Raw genomic sequence first — 18,267 nt, 5'->3', positions numbered from 1 at the left:
GATTATTTGCTCAGCATACAGGTTGAATAAGTATGGTGAAAGAATACAACCTTGTTGCACACTTTTCCTAATTTTAAACCATCCGGTGTTCCCATGTACATGTTCATATGGCCATGATATATTTTGTAAAGTTTTCAAAAGTATTTTATGGTGATTTCTTTTTCCGTTCTAAATAAGGAATATTTTGGGTACCTAATTGTATGCAATTTTTTATTCTTCAAGAGGGTACTCCAAATTGTATAAGCTTCAAGTCTCAGAAAACCTGGATAGACCCCTGCAGGACCTAGTGAGAGTGCAGACTTACTTTTGGGAAATTGGAAGACGGGCTCACTGCTTGACTCAGTAAAAACACAGACCACCTGGGTTCAAATTCCAGCTCTGTGTCTCCCTCACTGAGTTCGTCTGGGAAGATGTTTAATCTGTGTCAACCTTGGTTTACTCCTTTACATAATGGAGAGGGTAATACAACCAGCAACTCAGTTTGCTAGTTGTTGGAACTCAGTGGCTCTGAAGGAGAAACCTGGCCATCTTATCCAGTAAAGCCTGCTGTTGTTAAGTCCAGTCCAGCCGGTTCCGACTCATAGAGACCCTGTATAGAGTTTCCGAGGAGCAGTTGGTGGGTTTGAACTACTGACCTTATGGTTTGCACTCCAGTGTTGATCCTACAATGCCACATGGGGAGTCCAGGAAACCCTATGGCAGAGGTAGATTCTACCCTGTAAGATTGCTAAGAGTCAAAATCCAGTCAACAGGTACACAACAACGTCATTATTCCAATGATTGGTTCGTGCGTTTCATGGCTTCCTTGATGACCTTCCCTTTCCTTCAAGTACGGAATGGAGTGCGGGAAATGGGGACAGGAAAAAACGAGAGTGCTGCCTCCTACCTCCACACCTGGTCTCCCTCCCTTCCTGGCCCCACCCCCTCACTGGGACTCCTGCCTGCCCATTGCTGGGTAATGACTACCCGCCACGTGGGGGTGGGTCGGCCAGGAAGCAGCTGCCCCAGAACCTCCCGGAAGCTGGACTTAGCCTCCGGTGTGCAGCAGAAGGTCTCACAGGGCTGTAGATCTCCTTCCCGCCGGTGGGGTGGGGGATGGGGGGCGGCAGGCTGAAGCCACGGGTCACCGTCCTATGCATTGGATGCCTTTGGGGAACCTGGAGCCTAGTACTGGAAGACAGCTGAGCAGCACCCTAGACCTTTCACAGGATACCTGGGGCCACCCACCTGCAGCTCCTGCTTCCACCTGCAGACTTTAAAAATGTTCCTGCCTTCTATTTCCTACTTGCATTTCAACCACTTTCTATTTAGTCCTTTCTCCCCCCTCAACCGGTTCTGAAGCTCATTGTCTCTGAAAAATGGCCAAGTTTCTGCTCTGAGTTTGAAGGGGACAGAGGGTTTCCAAGGCTGTAATATTTATAAAAAGCAGACTGCTATGTCTCTCCCACCCTGAGTTCCACCGATCTTTCAGTTAGCAACCAAGTGCTTAACCACTGTTCAGCCAGGGTTCCTTGGACAGGTTCCAAGTTTTCTTAGCCAAAATAAAAATGAAACACCAATCCCAAAAGGAGATAATGGGAAGTCTGAAGTTAAAAAAGGATCTTATCCAAATAACCTCCAAGCTGAAGACTGGTTTTCAGGGCAGACAGTAAGTTATCTGTATTCTTCCTATGTATCAAAGACACTTGTCCATTGTAGGGTATAGAGCCTCCTGCCTGGGTCTTGTTTCCATGCCAATAAAATGATACAATTACATGATACTTGCCATGCCCAAGTGCCACTTGTATGTTTTTTTAATTTAATTTCCTCTTCTTTAAATTAAGTAAACTTTAGATCATTACCTAATTGAGAAACCAATATCATTGTTCATAAGTAGAAAATGGTTGTTGTTAAGTGCCTTCGAGTTGCTTCTGACTCATAGTGACCCTGTATAGGGTTTCCAATGAGCGACCTGGTGAGTTTGAACTGCCGACCTTGTGGCTTAAACTGATCTTGATCTCCAGTGCTTTATCCACAGCACCACACCAAGACTCTCTGGTAGAAGGTAAGAAACCATAAAACAAAAACAAACTATATATATATATATATATATTTATATATATAGTTCACAACCTATAAAAGCATTTAAACAAGCAGGGCATGGGGCAGCCTATCTGACCTCTTCCCTCATGTGAGTTTACCAGGGGGAAGGAGATTGAAACTCCACATCAGTCCAAGGCCGATGGAAGTCAGATAAACCTCCACCCTTCAATCCTTTTTACCAATCCTGACATCAAGTGCCGGTCCCAGAGCCCTCTCTGCTTCTCTGTTGGGTTCACAAATTCATTGTAGTGGCCACATAGAACTCACAGACTCTACTCAGGATTATGGGGTTTATTAGAGATATAGACAGGTTATATAATTCAGGGTCAGAAACATGCAAGGCACACTTCCATTTAGAACAGTCTCTTATCAGCCTGACGAAAGGCAGGCATCGCTCTGGCCCCTTGGCCCGGCCTCTGACTTACCCCAGCTATGTTACAAGGCTCTTTTAAGACTACTGATAAATGCCCAAAGAGTACTCCACTCAGCTATAAGCTTTAGCTCTTAACTTTAATTGTGTGGGTCAGCAAACCTACCTTTCCCTTCCTCTCCCCTCCCAGATAGTGCCTGGAGGCACCCCATTCCACAACAAGACTGGGGTTCACAGGCACTCAGTTGTCTCACTCAGGACCCCCACTGCTCTATCTCCTGCTCTGGGTCTTAGTTCTGCTGCTGCTGCTGCTGCTCTGCTATCCCTCTAATGTCATAGAGCTTTATCTCCTGGGTCCAGGAGGTTCAAGCATGCAGAGATCTTGGGGCCCAAAGAATGCACACCACTCCTGACTCTTCTTTCTCCTTGGTAGTGAGATCATCCTTCCTGCTTCTGAGGTGGCTGATTTAAAACCCAGCAGCATGGCAAAATCGACCAATCGCCTTATTAGAATCCTAAGATTTTACCATCACAACTAGCCCTGACACAACCAAGTCATGTAGTCCTATCAGCATCTTCCCCCACCTTCTCTAACCCAGATCCATCAGGACAAAGTCATTTGGTGGGACTTACAAAGAGCCATAGGATGTAACTCACTGTACCATACAATCCTACTGAGCAAGACCTTGAACTGGAGTATGACCTTTTTGTTAAAAAGAGAGAGTAGCAAGTTTTAGCAGGTGTTAAAGTGTTTAAAAACTAGACCTAAAGTTTCTTCTGTGGGAATTGAGAGTTAAAAAAAAGAAAAGAAAAAGAATTGGTGAAGCGCTTCCATGTGCTGAAACTTTGTGCTGTCTAATGCCTTTCCAGAGTCCTGGTGTGACGCTGTGGGTTAATACACTGGACTGCAAAGATGGTTTGAGCTGCAAGGTCGGCAGTTTAAGCTCACCAGCCGCTCCTTGGAAATCCTGTACAGGGTCGCTATGGGTCAGAACTGACTCTATGGCACTTAACAACAACAACAACAATGCTTTGCTCAGCGGGAGAAAGATAAAGCTTTCTGCTCCTGCAATGATTTTTAAAAGTCTTCGGAAACCCTATACCAAATCGCTATGAACTGGAACCCACCTGATGTCACTTAATAGCAACAGCAGCTGCAGCACCTTGTCCAGAAGCATCCAATGCCACCCTGTTCAGTGCCAGCAGTTCTTTTTTTATAGTTGGAGTCTGATTCAGTGCTCATGTCTCATGTCTAGCATTTGCTCTGGAGTATGTTGGTGGGGCAGAGGGCAGGAGATGAATGAAGGGATCTGATGAAATCCTGTCTACAGTGCAGCCTCTTCAGACACTGTGAGACCAGCTGCCCTGCAGCGGAATGGACTGTGTACCAGAACTTTGTGAGCAGAAGGCAAGCCCGAGACAGCTCTCTTCTGAAAGACAACGTTGGGTCAAGCAAAGTCAGACTTCTGCCTTCTTAACTCGCACAATGTTATTAGAAAATGCAGTCGGTTCAGTTTTTGTTTCAAAAGGGTTTGCTGTTTGGTAATGGCTCATTTCCCTTTGTTGAGTCTCAGCAACGACTCAGCAAAATGAAAAACAGTTAACACCACCTCAGCAACTAATGAGCTCCAGAGAACAGGTACAAGGTGTGACCCCACCCCTGGCAAGAGGTGGTCCCACACCCCCACCCTGCTGCTCTCAGCTAGAGGAACATCTGGGAGGAGGTGAGACCTCCACTCCTTCCAACTTGCCCCTGGGGGTGGGGAGGAAGGGATCTCACCCTTTCTCACGCCTACCCTTCTCCCTCCTCCTTCCAGTCTATTTATGGTGTTGGGCTTTGGCTGAAGGGAGCTGGTGGGAAAGGTGCCACTGAGGAATGAAGCCAGTGGGTCCAACCTTGGGGGTTAGTGGAGAAGGTGGGTGGGCACTTAGCTTGCAAAGACTCTGCCCTGAGCCTGAGCTCATTTTTAGAGATGGTTGAGAGAGAGTCCCAGCTGCACTTGGTTATTTAATGATTTTCTGTCCTGAGCCCTCAACTGAATAGGAGTAGAGGAGGGCCTCTCTCTCCCATGAGCAGGTGGGTGCCTAACTACCCCTCATCTCTCGCTGGTGGTCCAGCACAGCGGTTCTCAGAATGGGTTCCCCTATCAGCAGGATCCATACCACCTGAGACTTGTTAGAAGTGCAGATTCTCGTGGCCCATCCCAGAACTGTGGCGCCAGACTCTGCGGGTGGGCCCAGCCATCTGCGTTCACCAAATGCTGCAAGTAATTCTGATGAGGGCAGCCGCTGTGGAGCTAGAGTCCTGGAGTCAGACAGACTTGGGTTTGAGCTCAGCTCTGCCACTTAGCCTCTGAACCTTCATTTTGGCATCTATACAATGGGGCTAGTCCTGCACCCCCCCCCCACAGTGTGCCGGGATGGACTTGGTAAGATTCTGCACCAGCATGCTTAGTGCGTATCTGTCCCCTAGTGCTTAACAAGCAGCAGCAACCCCTATAAAACCCAGGCTGCAGATGCCAGATTAGACAGAGTGACCCCAGGAAGATGCTCAGGTCAGACCCTTCAGCCGGGTGGCTCTCTGGTTCATGTCTGCATCCTGCATGCTGTGATTGGCCCTCAGAACTGAGTTATTAGCAGATGTGGTTGTTCCCCAGTTTTTCTAGTGGGAGTCCTTCCCCAGCAGCAGGCTTCTTGTATGCAATAATCTTAGCAGAGAGCTGAGGGAACCTCTGTTCTCACCCTGAGGCTCAGCAACTGACTTACAGTCTTCATAGTTCTTCCTCATCTGAAAAAATGGTCAGGGTAACCTCTGACCTGCCAACTCCACAAGGCAATGAGGAGGAGAAATAATTTCACATATATGAAGAACTTATCCCATACCAGGCACAAGCATGTAGTTTTTCATGGATTCATACATTTACCCCAGGAGGTTGGCACTATGTTAGCCCCGTTTTACAGGTAAGGAAATGGAGGCACACTGGTAAGAACTGCCTTTCCAGTTGTCCTCATCAAAGGCAAGTACATGATGGAGAAAGGAAAGCATCTGAATGTTAAAGACAGACCCAGTGGCCACATGCAATCATTATAGGATTCCTTATATAAGACACTTAATTTATAGCCTTGCAGTCCCATGGCACCCACCCACCTATGTATGTCCAAGGGCATGGGAGGAAGGGAACAGGAAACACCTCCATCTCTGACCTCCAGCCCACCTCATCTCTCTTGTCTTTTTCTTTCTCTCTCTTCTTTCCTTTCTCTTTTTCTCACTCCCTCCCTCTTATTCCCACCACCACCCCCTTTAAAATTTTTAAAAATTAGAGTAAGCCACCTTCCTGGGGAAGCTCTATCTCCAAGCAGATAATGTTGGCTGGAACACTGAACAGCACTTGGGAGACACGTGGTTTTGAGGAGTATGCAGCGGGCTGAGCAGGGGAGCAGCTGGACGCAGAGCGTGTGGTCCAGGCTCAGGGAAAGGAAGGCAATTAGCACTTAAGTACCAGATTTAATTCTAAATGCTTCCTATGTGGAGCCAAGCTATCATGTATTGTACACACTCAGCCCACGTGAGGTCAGTCCTATTGCCACCCTTAAAGAACACTGGGGCTGAGGTTAACCTTACCCATGATCACACCACTAGGAATTAGTGAGCTGGGATTTAAACCTGGCCAGGCTGGCTCCAGGGCACACGCTCCCAGACATTTTGCAACATGACTGTTTTCCAAAAGGCAGCCATGTACTTGGACAGGTGCTCATGATGGAGGCAGGATAGGTGTGGGGTGTCCATTTCTCTAGCTGAGGCTTTGAGGAAAAGAGTAAAGTGGCTTATTGGCCAAAGGTCCAAATGTGCTTGGTCTAGTATCATGGGTTTCCAACTTTCTGCCCAGTGTCCCCTGCCCCAGACTGGCAGACAGGTCCAAGCTGTGGGCTTGAGCATCAAACAACAGGGATCAGAACTGGAAGAGATAGCACAGGTGTACAGGGCCTGAGAGATGGGCCAGGGGTTCCGTACCAAGCACAGAGTGTGGGGCATGACCTACCACAGGAAGGCATTTGTCATGGCCACAAACTCTGTTGTTTTTGTGTTAAGTGTGGTCAACTCTGTTCCAATTCATAGCGACCCTGTATAGGGTTTCTGAGGAGCAGCTGGAGGGCTTGAACTGCCAACCTTGTGGTTGAACAGTCCAGTGCTGATCCTATAGCGCCACACCAAGCTCCTAACTGTCTGGTGGTGGTGGTTATGTGCCGTGGAGTTGGTTCTGTCATAGTTAGGCAGTAGTAAAAACTGTCCTGAGATATTGTACATTTCATATGTACAAATTCTTTAACCCTTACAACACCCTAGGAGGTTTCCTTTTTTAGAGATGAGAAAAGAGGGTCCCAGGAAGACTTAGCCACAGTGACACAGCTAGAAGGTGGCAGGATCAGAATTCAGACCTCAGTCTTGATGACTTCTCCACCCCAAGCTGTGGCCCAGAGCTCCCTCTAAGTTCCAGGCAAGGGCAAGGACTAGTCCCAGCACAGTGCAGCTGGACCTCCAGGCAGGACCGAGGGCTCAGCTGGCTGGAGTCTGAGTTAGCTTCAGGACCATTCACTCCCTTTGAGTTAACTTCAGGACTGTCCCCATCTCACACAGATGCCCCTATTTTTCTGAGAAACGGACAGACATTGCCCATTTTTAAGACACTGGAGGCTGAGATGAGTGGCCGACCACATCATGCACAGTATTAAAGTCTGGATGAAAAACAGTCCAGGGAGATTTCAGGCTACAGCAAGGGGAGGGGAGAATCTTATTTTAATAAGGTATCACGTTCCAGAAAACCTCTCAAGGGTGTCCAATTCTCTGGTCAAAGAGGGGCTGTGTTGTAGACTGAAGACGGCAGGGAAGATAAACTGCCACCCGCTGAGTGGATTACCGCTGCCTGCGTTAGGACCCGACCGAGCAAGCACGGTGGAGAGGGGCTCCGCTGGTCTCTCCACTTCTCACGGACTTCGTTTCTCTCTCTGATCCCAAGACAGCCTGCCCCCCAAGGAACCTCACAATACATAAATAAGAGTTCATGCCAGGCATTACAAATGTGTCTCCCTGGTGAGGCAACAGAATCCTGGGGGTATCCTTTGAAGCAAAACCCAACCCAACCCAATAACATCTTTTGGGTTCCGATTCATAGCACCCTCCAGAAAGAGTAGAACTGCTCCATAGGGTTTCCAAGGTTGCAAATCTTTACACAAGTAGACTGCGTCATCTTTCTCCTGTGGAGGGGCTGATGGGTTTGAACTGTTGACCTTTTGGTTAATGCTTAACCACTGTGCCACCAGGTACCTTCCTTTGAAGCAACCATATCAAGACATACGACTACCAGGGCAAAACCACATCTAATATGGCTGACCAGCTTCAGAGTTCTATTGAGTTGGATAAAAATAGCTTTATGACATTGAAGGCCCCATTGGCTCCACTCTGGATGGCACCTTGGATTGGACACCCTTCCCCTGCCTTTCTAGGCCCACTCTCTACCTGATTGTTCCTTGCCTGATTCCATTTACATGGGACTCAGAGGAGAGCAGACTGGAAGAGGGGAAGGATTGCATTCCCTCAGCTCCCACCTGAGGGTCCCTGCAGTCTGGATGTCCCCCTTACTCCAGACTGAAGTAACTTCTCCAGCTTCTAGAATGCTTTCTTCATCCATTCAGGCCTCTGTTCTTCAGTATTGCTAGTTCTGGACTATGTACCTTGTTGTTGTTGTTAAGTGCTGTTGAGTCGGTCCTGACCCACAGCGACCCTGTATAGGGTTTCCGAGGAGCAGCTGGTGAGCTTGAACCTCCAACCTTGCAGTTCAAACGGCTTTGCGGTCTGACGCATTAACCCACAGCGCCACACCAGGACTCCTATGATGTACCTTAGTTTCCCTCAATTGAAGTATGCTTCCGTTTCCTGATGAATACTGACCCCAACAAGGCTTTTATAAAATAACCAAGAATTTATTAGGCCCTTGAACCAATGGCCTTGACATGTTATAAACGCTAACATTAAAAAATCCCCTCCCAGACCCTGTATACTGCACTATTCCCGGAACAGGAAAGCCCCCTAGAAGCCACGTTTATGGAATGAAGGATTCCTGGTAGGCCTGTTTCGGCTTTTCCAGTCTGGCTGATGGATGGTTTCCCACCCTCAGCATGTGGGGGTCTGCTGGCCATTCCAGAGGGGCCTCCATTCTAGGAGAACCCCCACCCCCAGGATAGGGACTGAATTCTCGCACCTCTTGCTATCAGATGGAAGGAGCAAGGCTGGGTTGGGTTTTGGCACTAGCAACTCAGCAGCTAGACCCTGGTAACACATTTGAGCTACAAAGACAGGTGGAATGCTAAGAATCCGCTACAAAAGTGATACCCCACTTGGTAACCATGTAACGAAGTCTTCACTGGTCCAATTCAGATGTCTCAGGGTGTTCTGTTAAAGTGCCTGGAATGCCATCAGACAGTTGTTCATTCAGATCATTATTGGTTCATTCATTCCGTGGGAAGAGATGAGGCCTGGGTGGGCTCTGCTCTCTGCACCCAGCAAAACTTCAGTCCTTTCCACGCCACCCAAGCCCTCCCAGCACGTCCTTAACACCTTACAGAGGCTCCAAAGGGCCACGCGGCCCTGACATCCTAGCCACCCTACTAGATGAGGTGAACCAGCAGGGCAGAGCATGCTGAGCCAAGTAGCAAACCCAAATTCACATAAAAGGACATCACTACCCCTGTGGCCTCAGCCAGCTCCCTCGACACAATCTTCGGCCCGTAGATGAGGGCCAGGGTGCTGAGGTAACCATTGCTGATTCCCAGCAAAGAGGTGAAGACTATGGGGTAGACGTCGGACATGAAGAGTACCTTCTTTAGGTGTGTGCGGGGCTGGTAGTTGCAGAATATGAAGAGTGGGATGAAGCAGGTTCGGAGAAGCACGAGCCCTGGGAGCAGCCGACTTTTGGGTCCTGGGATCTGGATCCAGGCTGTGATCTGCCGGCCACACAGGTCAGCAAAGTTGTACAGGAGGAAGCTGGTGAGGGGGACAAAGAACTTGGTGGTCCACAGTGAGCCGGAGCCCTTGTTGAAGGACTCGATGTTGGTGCACATGGCGGGGAAGATGAGGCTGGTGATGAAGAAGAGATAAATGATGCTGAAGCCTAGGCCAATGGTCATCTTCAGGATGGGACAGAGGGGTGGCGTGTGGGAGTTATTGGATCTGGGGGCCAACAAAGAGGCACTGGAAGAGTCCTGGAGCTGCCCCACTTCACCAGAAACCACGTGGGCTGGCCAAGCAGGCCTCATGTAGAACCTGCAGGGAGGAGAAAACACACGTGGTCAGAGGGCAACCATAAAGCAGGCTCACTTGGGATTTCCCCTCAAAACATATTTCTTGAAAGAATAACCTATACAAGTGCCTTTCCCCTGTACCCTCAGTACTGAATATTATCAATCATTTTGATCTCTACTACTCTGATGAGTGCAAAAGCCTGTAACTTTCTGCTGTGTTGTGTGACCTTGCCTAAGTCACTTGTCCCTTCTGGGCCTCAAGTGCCTTGAAAATCAGGAGGTATAAGGCTGACTGTGGAGTCCTGGTATGGCGCTGTAGGTTAATGGGCCAGAATGCAAAGCTGTTTGAACTGCAAGGCGGTGTTCAAGCTCACCAACTGCTCCTCGGAAATCCTTTACAGGGTCGCTATGGGTCGGAACCGACTCGATGGCACTTTACAACGACAAGGCTGACTGTATTGACAGGTCAAACAGAAGGGCGTGGTGTGCTGGAGTGATGGGTAGGTTCTGCCTCCCTGCTTGACCTTGGGCTAGGCCCAGTTTCTTCCTCTCTAAAGTGGAGCTTTGAGCCTTGAAGTTAGACATGGGGTTACCTGGAGGTGACCGCCAGTTTTCTCATCCTAAAAGCCTACAGACAACGGGCAAGTCAGGAGGCAGACTCTTGAGGGCATTACATTTCCACGTGATGCTGAGCTGGGCACTTCTTGGTGTGTGCAGAATTTCACAACTACTGTCTATGGAGTGGAACATTCTCACTTCCCCTCTACTCAGTACCAAGTCCTTGACTTAGAGCTGTTTGGAGAAAGCTCCCCACCAACTTCCTCTGTTGGAAGTTATTCCTCTTAAGTTTTTCCAAATCTGCCTGCTTCATCTCACCCTTACCAGTCTCTACCCTGTGCTAAGGAATGGTAGCATCTGATGGCCAGTAGTAGTGTTGCATGAGGCTCAGGACTTTCTGGTCAGGATGGGGCGGTCCAGCTGAGCCCTCCTAGAGGCAGTGCCTGTGGCTTTCCTTTTAAATACATCTGTTCTGAGCAGCTCTAAGAGCACAGGACTTGCTAAAAGCTCCATCCTCAAATGAATTTCGATCAGCCCAGATGTGTTGACCAGAGTTTTGTTCAGCAAGGAAACAGAAACTTGAACAGGATGGCCCAGCCATGGGTGCCAACTGGCTCACATGCTTGGCTGGAGAGGACTTAGGCCTGCCCAAGCTACACTGGAGACTAGGTGACCAGTGGTTCCAGTGTGCCTGAGACTGTTCCAGTCTGAGCACTGTCCCTTGTCCTGGGAACCTCTTCAATCCCAGATAAACAAACGGTGATGGTTGGCCTTCCCATTGGAAATGCTGTTTAGTGCTATTAGTGGTGATGGCTGTGTTCCGTGGAGTCGGTTCCGACCCATAGCGACCCTCTACAGGGTTTCCGAGGCTGTCATTCTTTACGGGAACAGAAAGCTTCATCTTTCTCCTGCGGAACAGCTGGTAGTTTCGAACTGCTGACCTTGTGGTTCACAATTCGTCACCACTGTGCTCTGTTAAGACAGTTCTGACTTGTGCACAACAGGAAGAAACAATGCCCAGTCCTGCAACACCCTCACACTGTTACTGCGCTTGAGCTCACTGTTTCAGCCACAGTTCCAATCTATCTCCTTGAGGGGCTTCCTCTTTTTTATCCAGCATGAGGTCCTTCTCATGTCCAAAGTACGTCAGGCAAGTCTCACCATCCTGACTTCTAAGTAGCATTTGTTGGTTCTTCTTACAATCTGTGGTATATTCAGTATCCTTTGCTAACACCTTAATTCAAAGGCATCAACTCTTCTTCAGTCTTCCTTATTCACTGTCCAGCTTTGAACGCAAATGAGGCAACTAAATATGCCATAGCTTGGGTTAGGCACACCTACTCCCTCAAAGTGACTTTGCAGCAGATTTGGCCAATGTTGATTTCTTGACTGCTGCTTCCATGGGTGTTGATGGTGAATTCCAGTAAAATGAAACCCTTGACAACTTCAATCTTTCCTCCCTTTCTCTCGATGTTCCAGTTATGAGAATTTCTGCTTTCTTTATATTGAGGAATAATCCACACTGAAGGCTGTAGTCTTTGATCTTCATCAGTAAGTGTTTCAAGTCGTCTTTGCTTTCAGCAAGCAAGGTTGTGTCATCTGCATATCACAAAGTATTAATGAGTCTTCCTCTAATCCTGATGCCTAGTTCTTCATACAGTCCAGCTTCTCAGATGATATGGATATGGACCTACCCAAATACTCTGAAATGGAAAATACAACCAGAATGTTCCTTTGTACAAGAAGTGTGAGACTTTGGAAACCTCATCAGAAAAAAACGAATTGCTAGAAAAGGACATCACGTTTGGCCAAGTAGAGGGTCATCAAAAATGAGAGAAGCCATCAGTGAGATGGATCGATATACCACAGTCATGACCAGTCTGCAGGACTGGTACTGGTAACATTCCATTCTCATGTATACAGGTTGCCATGAACTGGAGTTGGCCCAAGGGCAACTACCAGGTATGGCTCAGTGAAGGCACACAGTATGGTCCTGGTAGACAGGGAGGAGCAAGGGCTAGAACTATCCCAACTCTGCCAGCTCACACATCATGTGACCACAGGTCACCTGGCTGCCTTTTTGTCTTAGTTTCCCCTCCTGTAGAATGGGGATAATAACTCTTGCCTTTCCTAAATCTCAGGTTTGCTTTTAGGATCAAATAAGATAATGAATATGAAGCTACATAGAAAAGAATAAAATGTGAGAAAAAGTTAGTGTTTCTTTTTTTTCCAAGAACAATAGTCAACTTGGAAGAAAAATCAGGAACTTGACAAAGAGAAAGCAAGACAGAGATTCAGGCAAGAGAAGAGCTGCCGCAGGTTGGAGAGGAAGCCCCATCGAGCAGTGGTTAAAAAGCACAGATTGGAATCTGGGTTCGGATCCTGACTCTGCTCCTCTTAGCTGTTAACTCAGGCAAATTCTCTGATCTCTCTGAACCCAAGTTGACTTGTTTGTGGATGAGAATAATAATAATGCTGTTGTTGTTTTCGGCATACACCAGACTGAAACAGCACCTCACCATACCAGCTTCTTCGAGTCCATTCCTGCAATGCTGACCCAGCTCATCAAGGGTCCCCTCCGCCCCTGCACTGTGTCCAGAGCAAGTGACTCCGACAATGTTTTGTTGTGCCCCAGAAGGTTTTCATTGGCTTCCAGAAATAGATTGCCAGACCTTTCTTCCTAGTCTCTCTCAGTCTGGACACTCCACTGAAACCTGTCTACCATGGGTGACAGGCATGGTATTATTGGTGGCATTGCTTCCAGCAGCAGAGCAACATGCAAGCTGGCATGGTCTGCTAAGCTGACAGGCGGGTGGTAGACTAGTAGCAGCGGCAGTACTGTACCCTGAGGGGAACAGAGCTGTGTGCAGGTTCAATGAGACAGGACATGTGCCTGGAACAGGAGACGTGTTCAAGGAATAAGAACCACCACTCATCAGTATTCTTCAAGTCCCCCTCCTACCACCTGCCTTCCTGCCCTAGCACCTAGGGTACAGAGGGAGCTGATGTCTCATATTCAGTGACCAGACCACAGCCCGAGGCACCAGGGGCATAGCAGTGGACAAAACTCACACAGGTTTCTGCCTACACAGCTCTCACCCTGTGGTGGGGGTGGCAGGCAATGCTCTAATTAGATGATCTAAGAATGTAAACACACAACTACTTCAGAAGGAGCCTCACCTGGCGTACGCCAACCTGGGCAGCAGCAGGTAGAGCACGATGCAGAGTGCGAGGAAGACGTCCGCAGTCAGGAAGAAGGCCAGGGCACTATCTGTCACGTCGCGGGACACTGCCAGGTCTACCAGTGAGGCCACAGCACTGATGGTCCCGCCCATGGCTCCCCCTGCAGAGACCAGAGGACACCACGGAGGTGGTCAGTGGGTGTGTGGTCAGAGGATGTATGGTTACGGGTCCATCTTCCTGGTGTCACAGGCTTCAGTCCTCTAGAGATGTTTGGACTTAACAAAAGTGTAAGAAAAATTCTCCCTGCCGAGAAAATGGTCATGTTTTCTCTCAGCTCCTGAAAACCTGGCAAACACAGAGGGCTCCCATACCTGTGAGCCTCTGGATTTAGAGTGGATCATTATTCGAGGCCCCCAGCCCTGGGTCTGAAGCTTCTCGCCAGTGCATTATGGCTGAGTCATGTGCTGTTAAGAGGTAGCAAATAGACTGTAGGAGTTCCCGTCCCTCATCTGGTTTCTGGTTTCATCTCCAACCCTTGACCCTTCATGTCTCTTTACTGTCTTCCTGGTGGGGTCTAAATGTGAACTCAGGGGCCAGAAATCTCAGAGAGCCCTGAGCTTCCTCTTCTCTGTTCTTGGCCCAACCCACTCACCAGGAGAACTGACAGAGAATTTTCTAACATAGATTCTCCTGGGGAGCTCTCAGTGGCTACATAAGCCACTAGGTTTCTCACCCATGAGCTTACCGAACTTGCCTCACACCCCAAGGCAGCTGAGGCACACACACAGGCACACGTACACACACACAACACACACTCACATACACTTACACATACACTGACACTCATGCTCACATATGCATGCAACTGCCCTATCACATGGGTGTCCCCTCTTGCCAAGGTTTTTGACAGACGTCATGTCATGTGACATTCTTTCATTGTTCCCTACAGAGGTGGCAACCCTAGTGGATCACGAGTCCAAGACCCAAAAGGATGTATGTCTGACATGTGACTCTGCCTTTCGCTAGCTATGTGACCCTGTGGGCTAACATGACTTGTGTGAGTTACAGTTTACTCATCTGTAAAATGGGGTGATGGCACCTGCCTTGTATAACTGCTCTGAGGACTGAATGAGCCGATGTTAGGAAAAGACCCGGCACATATGCTTTCAACCAGTGCTAGCTCCCTTCCTTGTCACAACCACACAGCAACTTTGGGGAGGCCCCAAACGCCTTACGTTTTTTCCTTCTTGAGCCTTCCTGGCTAACAGCCAGAAAGCCTAAGTGTAGCACCGGCGTGTGGAGTCCTTCCTAAGTGTGGGCAGATCACAAAACTCCTGGAAAGCAGAGCCCAAACTAGTGCTGTCCATCACATGTGAGCACAGTGAGCTGGGCATGGGAAAGCACCGAATCTGCGGCGGGACGATTATTATCAATATGGTGAGTGTCTAGTGAAGATGCTGGAGTGGCTGGCTGCATGGGTGTGTTAGCCACTGGAGAGACCAGGAGATCAATCCGCAGGGAAGTAAGAAGGCTGGCCGCACACAGCTGAGGTGAAAATAGCACACTGGTCCATGTATGAGCACAAACAGTGGGTACCTCTGCCCATTGTTACCTGGAGCAGAAGTGGGCAGGTGGTCCAAACCCTATCATTGCCTCAACTACCATCAGCCAATAGCTCTATGGCTGGGCAGGAAACAGCTCACAGCCCAGATGCATCATCCGTTCTCTCAATTGTCCCAACAGAAGGTGACCAGAGAGGCAGGGCAAAGATACACAAATTGGCACCATGAGTAAGAACACAGAGCATCTGTGTCTAATCCCAGCTCTACCACTTCTAGCTGAGTGACCTTGGGCAAGTCACTCAACACCTCTGGATCTCTTTCCTCATCTGTGAAGTAGGGCTGCTGATAATCCCCACCTCCTAGGGCTCTTAGGGACATTATAAGGGTTATGATATGTCAAGCGCTCAGAGCAGTCACTGGCATGGAGAAATGCTATACAAATCCTCTGATTCCCAAATAGGTCTTTGGGACCTAATTTCTGTCCTTCCCACATCAAAGCAGCAACAACTGTGTAAACCCTTTGCCAAAAGGGTGCCCACTTCTGAGAAGCTGTAATCCCCACCTAGGCGTTTTGTAAGAACTAGGGTTAAACTCATTAAGACATTCCCCGGCTGCCCCAAGGAACACTATCTTAACATCGCTGCCTATTGATTCTCCCTTCTCCCTTCCCAACTTGTACAGAATTTACAATATTATCATCAACAACAAGCCAGGCCTCCAGGGAGCTCATCCTTCATGACTCCCCTACTCTTATCTCATCAGTTATGCAAATATATGTAAATGAGGGGCTTAAAAAAACTCTAGTACAAAACAAATTAATTGTTCTTTCAGATGCCAACACACACAGAACTCACAGATGGGCTGCTCTGGACAGAAAAAGGAACTGGGGTTGGCTTGGTGAGGTGGCACCTGGGGCCTCTGGATGATCACGACCCTTTGGACCCTGGAGGAGTGGGAACCTCACACAGTAATGAGGCTTAGGATCAAGGGTAAGATTGATGCATAAGTACTAACTTTCCCCACCTTTTAAAAATGGATTTTCTGAAAAATTTGGACAGTGCCTAGGTGGTCCAAGTGCTTAACTCTCTTGACTGTTAATCAAAAAGGTTGGAGGTTTGAGGCGTACCCAGAGGTGCTTCTAAAGGCCTAACAATTTGCTTCTGAAAAATTATTGGAGCACAGTTCTACTCTGACCCACACGGTGTCACCAGGTGTTGGGGTTGACTTGACAGCAACTGGTCCCTGCCTTCTAGAAGACACTCAGGTAACTGGATGAGTCTGAAGTGCCACTTCCTAACATAAGTGGTATGATTTGTCATTGGCGCCTTGAGAGATAGCAAGGCTGGAATCAGATTTTCAAAAATATATCCTCTAGAAGACTACAGGAGTCCTGGTGTGGTGCTGTAGGACTTCGAGTTTGGTTTGAACTGCAAAGTTGGCAGTTCAAATTCACCAGCCACTCCTTGGAAACCCTAGAAAGGTCACTATGAGTTGGAACTGACTCGATGGCACTAAACAACAACAGCAGATAGAGGGGGTTGAGAGGTTATGAACCACTCTCTGACACCAGAGGTGACAGATGATTCAAAATATGACTGGGGAAAAACTGCCTCCTCAAAGTAGAGTTGACTGTGATGACATGAATGGAGTAAAGCTTTTGGGACCTTCATTTTTGATGGGACCTTCATTTTGATGAAGAGAAACAGCTGTACATCCATTAATAATTGGAACATGGAATGTACAAAGTATGAATCTAGGAAAATTAGAAGTTGTCAAAAGTTAAATGGAACACATAAACATCGATATTCTAAGTATTAGTAAGTAAGCTGAAATGGACTGGTATTAGCCATTTAAAATCTAATAACCATATGGTTTACTATGCCAGGAATGCCAAATTGTAGATGAATGGCATCACATTCATCATCAAAAAGAACATTGTAAGATCTATCTTTAAGTACAACACTGTCTATGATAGGATAATATTCATACGTCTACAAGGAAGACCAGTTAGCAAAACTACTCTTCAAATTTATGCACCAACCACTAAAGCCAGTGATGCTAAAATTGAGGCATTCTACCAACTTCTTCAGTCTGAAATGGAACAAACATATAATCAAGACGTACTGATAATTACTGCAAATGGAATGCAAAGGTTAGAAACAAAGAGGAAGGATCAGTAGTTGGAAAAGATGGCCTTAGTGATAGAAATAATGCTGGAGATCACATGATAGAATTTTTCAAGACCAATGACTTGTTCATTGAAAGTACCTTTTTTAAACAACATTAAAGAGGACTATACACATGGACCTCACGAGTGGAATACACAGAAATCAAATTGACTACATATGTGGAAAGAGACGGTAGAAAACCTCCATATATTCAGCCAAAACAAGGCTGGGGCAGACTGTAGAACAGACCATCAATTGTTCATATGGGAGTTCAGGCTGAGTCTGAAGAAAATTAAAACAAGTCCAGCAGAGCTAAAATATGACCTTGAACATATCCCACCTGAATTTAGAGATCACCTGAAGAACAGATTTGATGCATTAGACACTAAAGACCGAAGACCAGAAGAGTTGTAGGATGACATCAAGAACGTCATACAATGCACAGTCACTGTATGTCACAAAATATGTCACAGTCACAAAAATAATTGGTAGATGTTGTATCATTACAAGAGGTACCATATAATCAAGGACAGATGGTGCTGAAGGAAGAAGTCCAAGCAACACTGATGACACTGGGCTCCAGGAATTGACAGACACAAATTGAAATCTTTCAACAAATTGATACCGCACTAGTGATGCTTACTCATCTGTCAAGAAATTTAGAAGACAGCTACCTAGTCAGCCGACTGGAGGACATCCATATTGTGCCCATCCAAAGAAAGGTGACCCAATGGAATATGGAAATCATCTAACAATATCATTAATATTACATGTAAGAAAAATTTTGCTGAAGATAACTCAAAAACAGCTGCAGCAGTACATTGACTAGGAGCTGTCAGAAATTCAAGCCAGATTCAGAAGAGGACATGGAATGAGGGATATCATGGCCGACATCAGATGGAAGCAAAGAACAGTAAAAAGATGTTTACTTGAATGACTAACTTTTCAGTTTAGGAGCGGAGGTCCCTGGGACCATCAAGGGAGAAGAGTGGAGAGCGGGACCCTACCCAGAGAAGCAGTGATGCCAGAGATGGAGGCAGAGATGATG

General features: G+C 47.4%; 1 protein-coding gene across 1 annotated transcript in view; it reads right to left on the bottom strand.

The window, feature by feature from the left end:
* Positions 1 to 9,115: 9,115 nt before the first annotated feature.
* Positions 9,116 to 18,267, bottom strand: part of SLC29A3 (solute carrier family 29 (equilibrative nucleoside transporter), member 3) — a 28,329-nt gene continuing 19,177 nt past the window's right edge. The window contains exons 4-5 of the mRNA XM_006835862.1: positions 13,487 to 13,649; positions 9,116 to 9,770 (exon numbers count right to left, since the gene is read on the bottom strand). Coding sequence (XP_006835925.1) covers positions 9,116 to 9,770; positions 13,487 to 13,649 — 818 coding nt within the window. The remainder of the gene's footprint in view (positions 9,771 to 13,486; positions 13,650 to 18,267) is intronic.

Source organism: Chrysochloris asiatica, unplaced genomic scaffold (genome assembly GCF_000296735.1).
Source record: "Chrysochloris asiatica unplaced genomic scaffold, ChrAsi1.0 scaffold00020, whole genome shotgun sequence".
Taxonomy (NCBI): Eukaryota; Metazoa; Chordata; class Mammalia; order Afrosoricida; family Chrysochloridae; genus Chrysochloris; species Chrysochloris asiatica.
The sequence above is the reverse complement of the archived record's forward strand: the minus strand, read 5'-3'. Positions and strand labels throughout refer to the sequence as shown.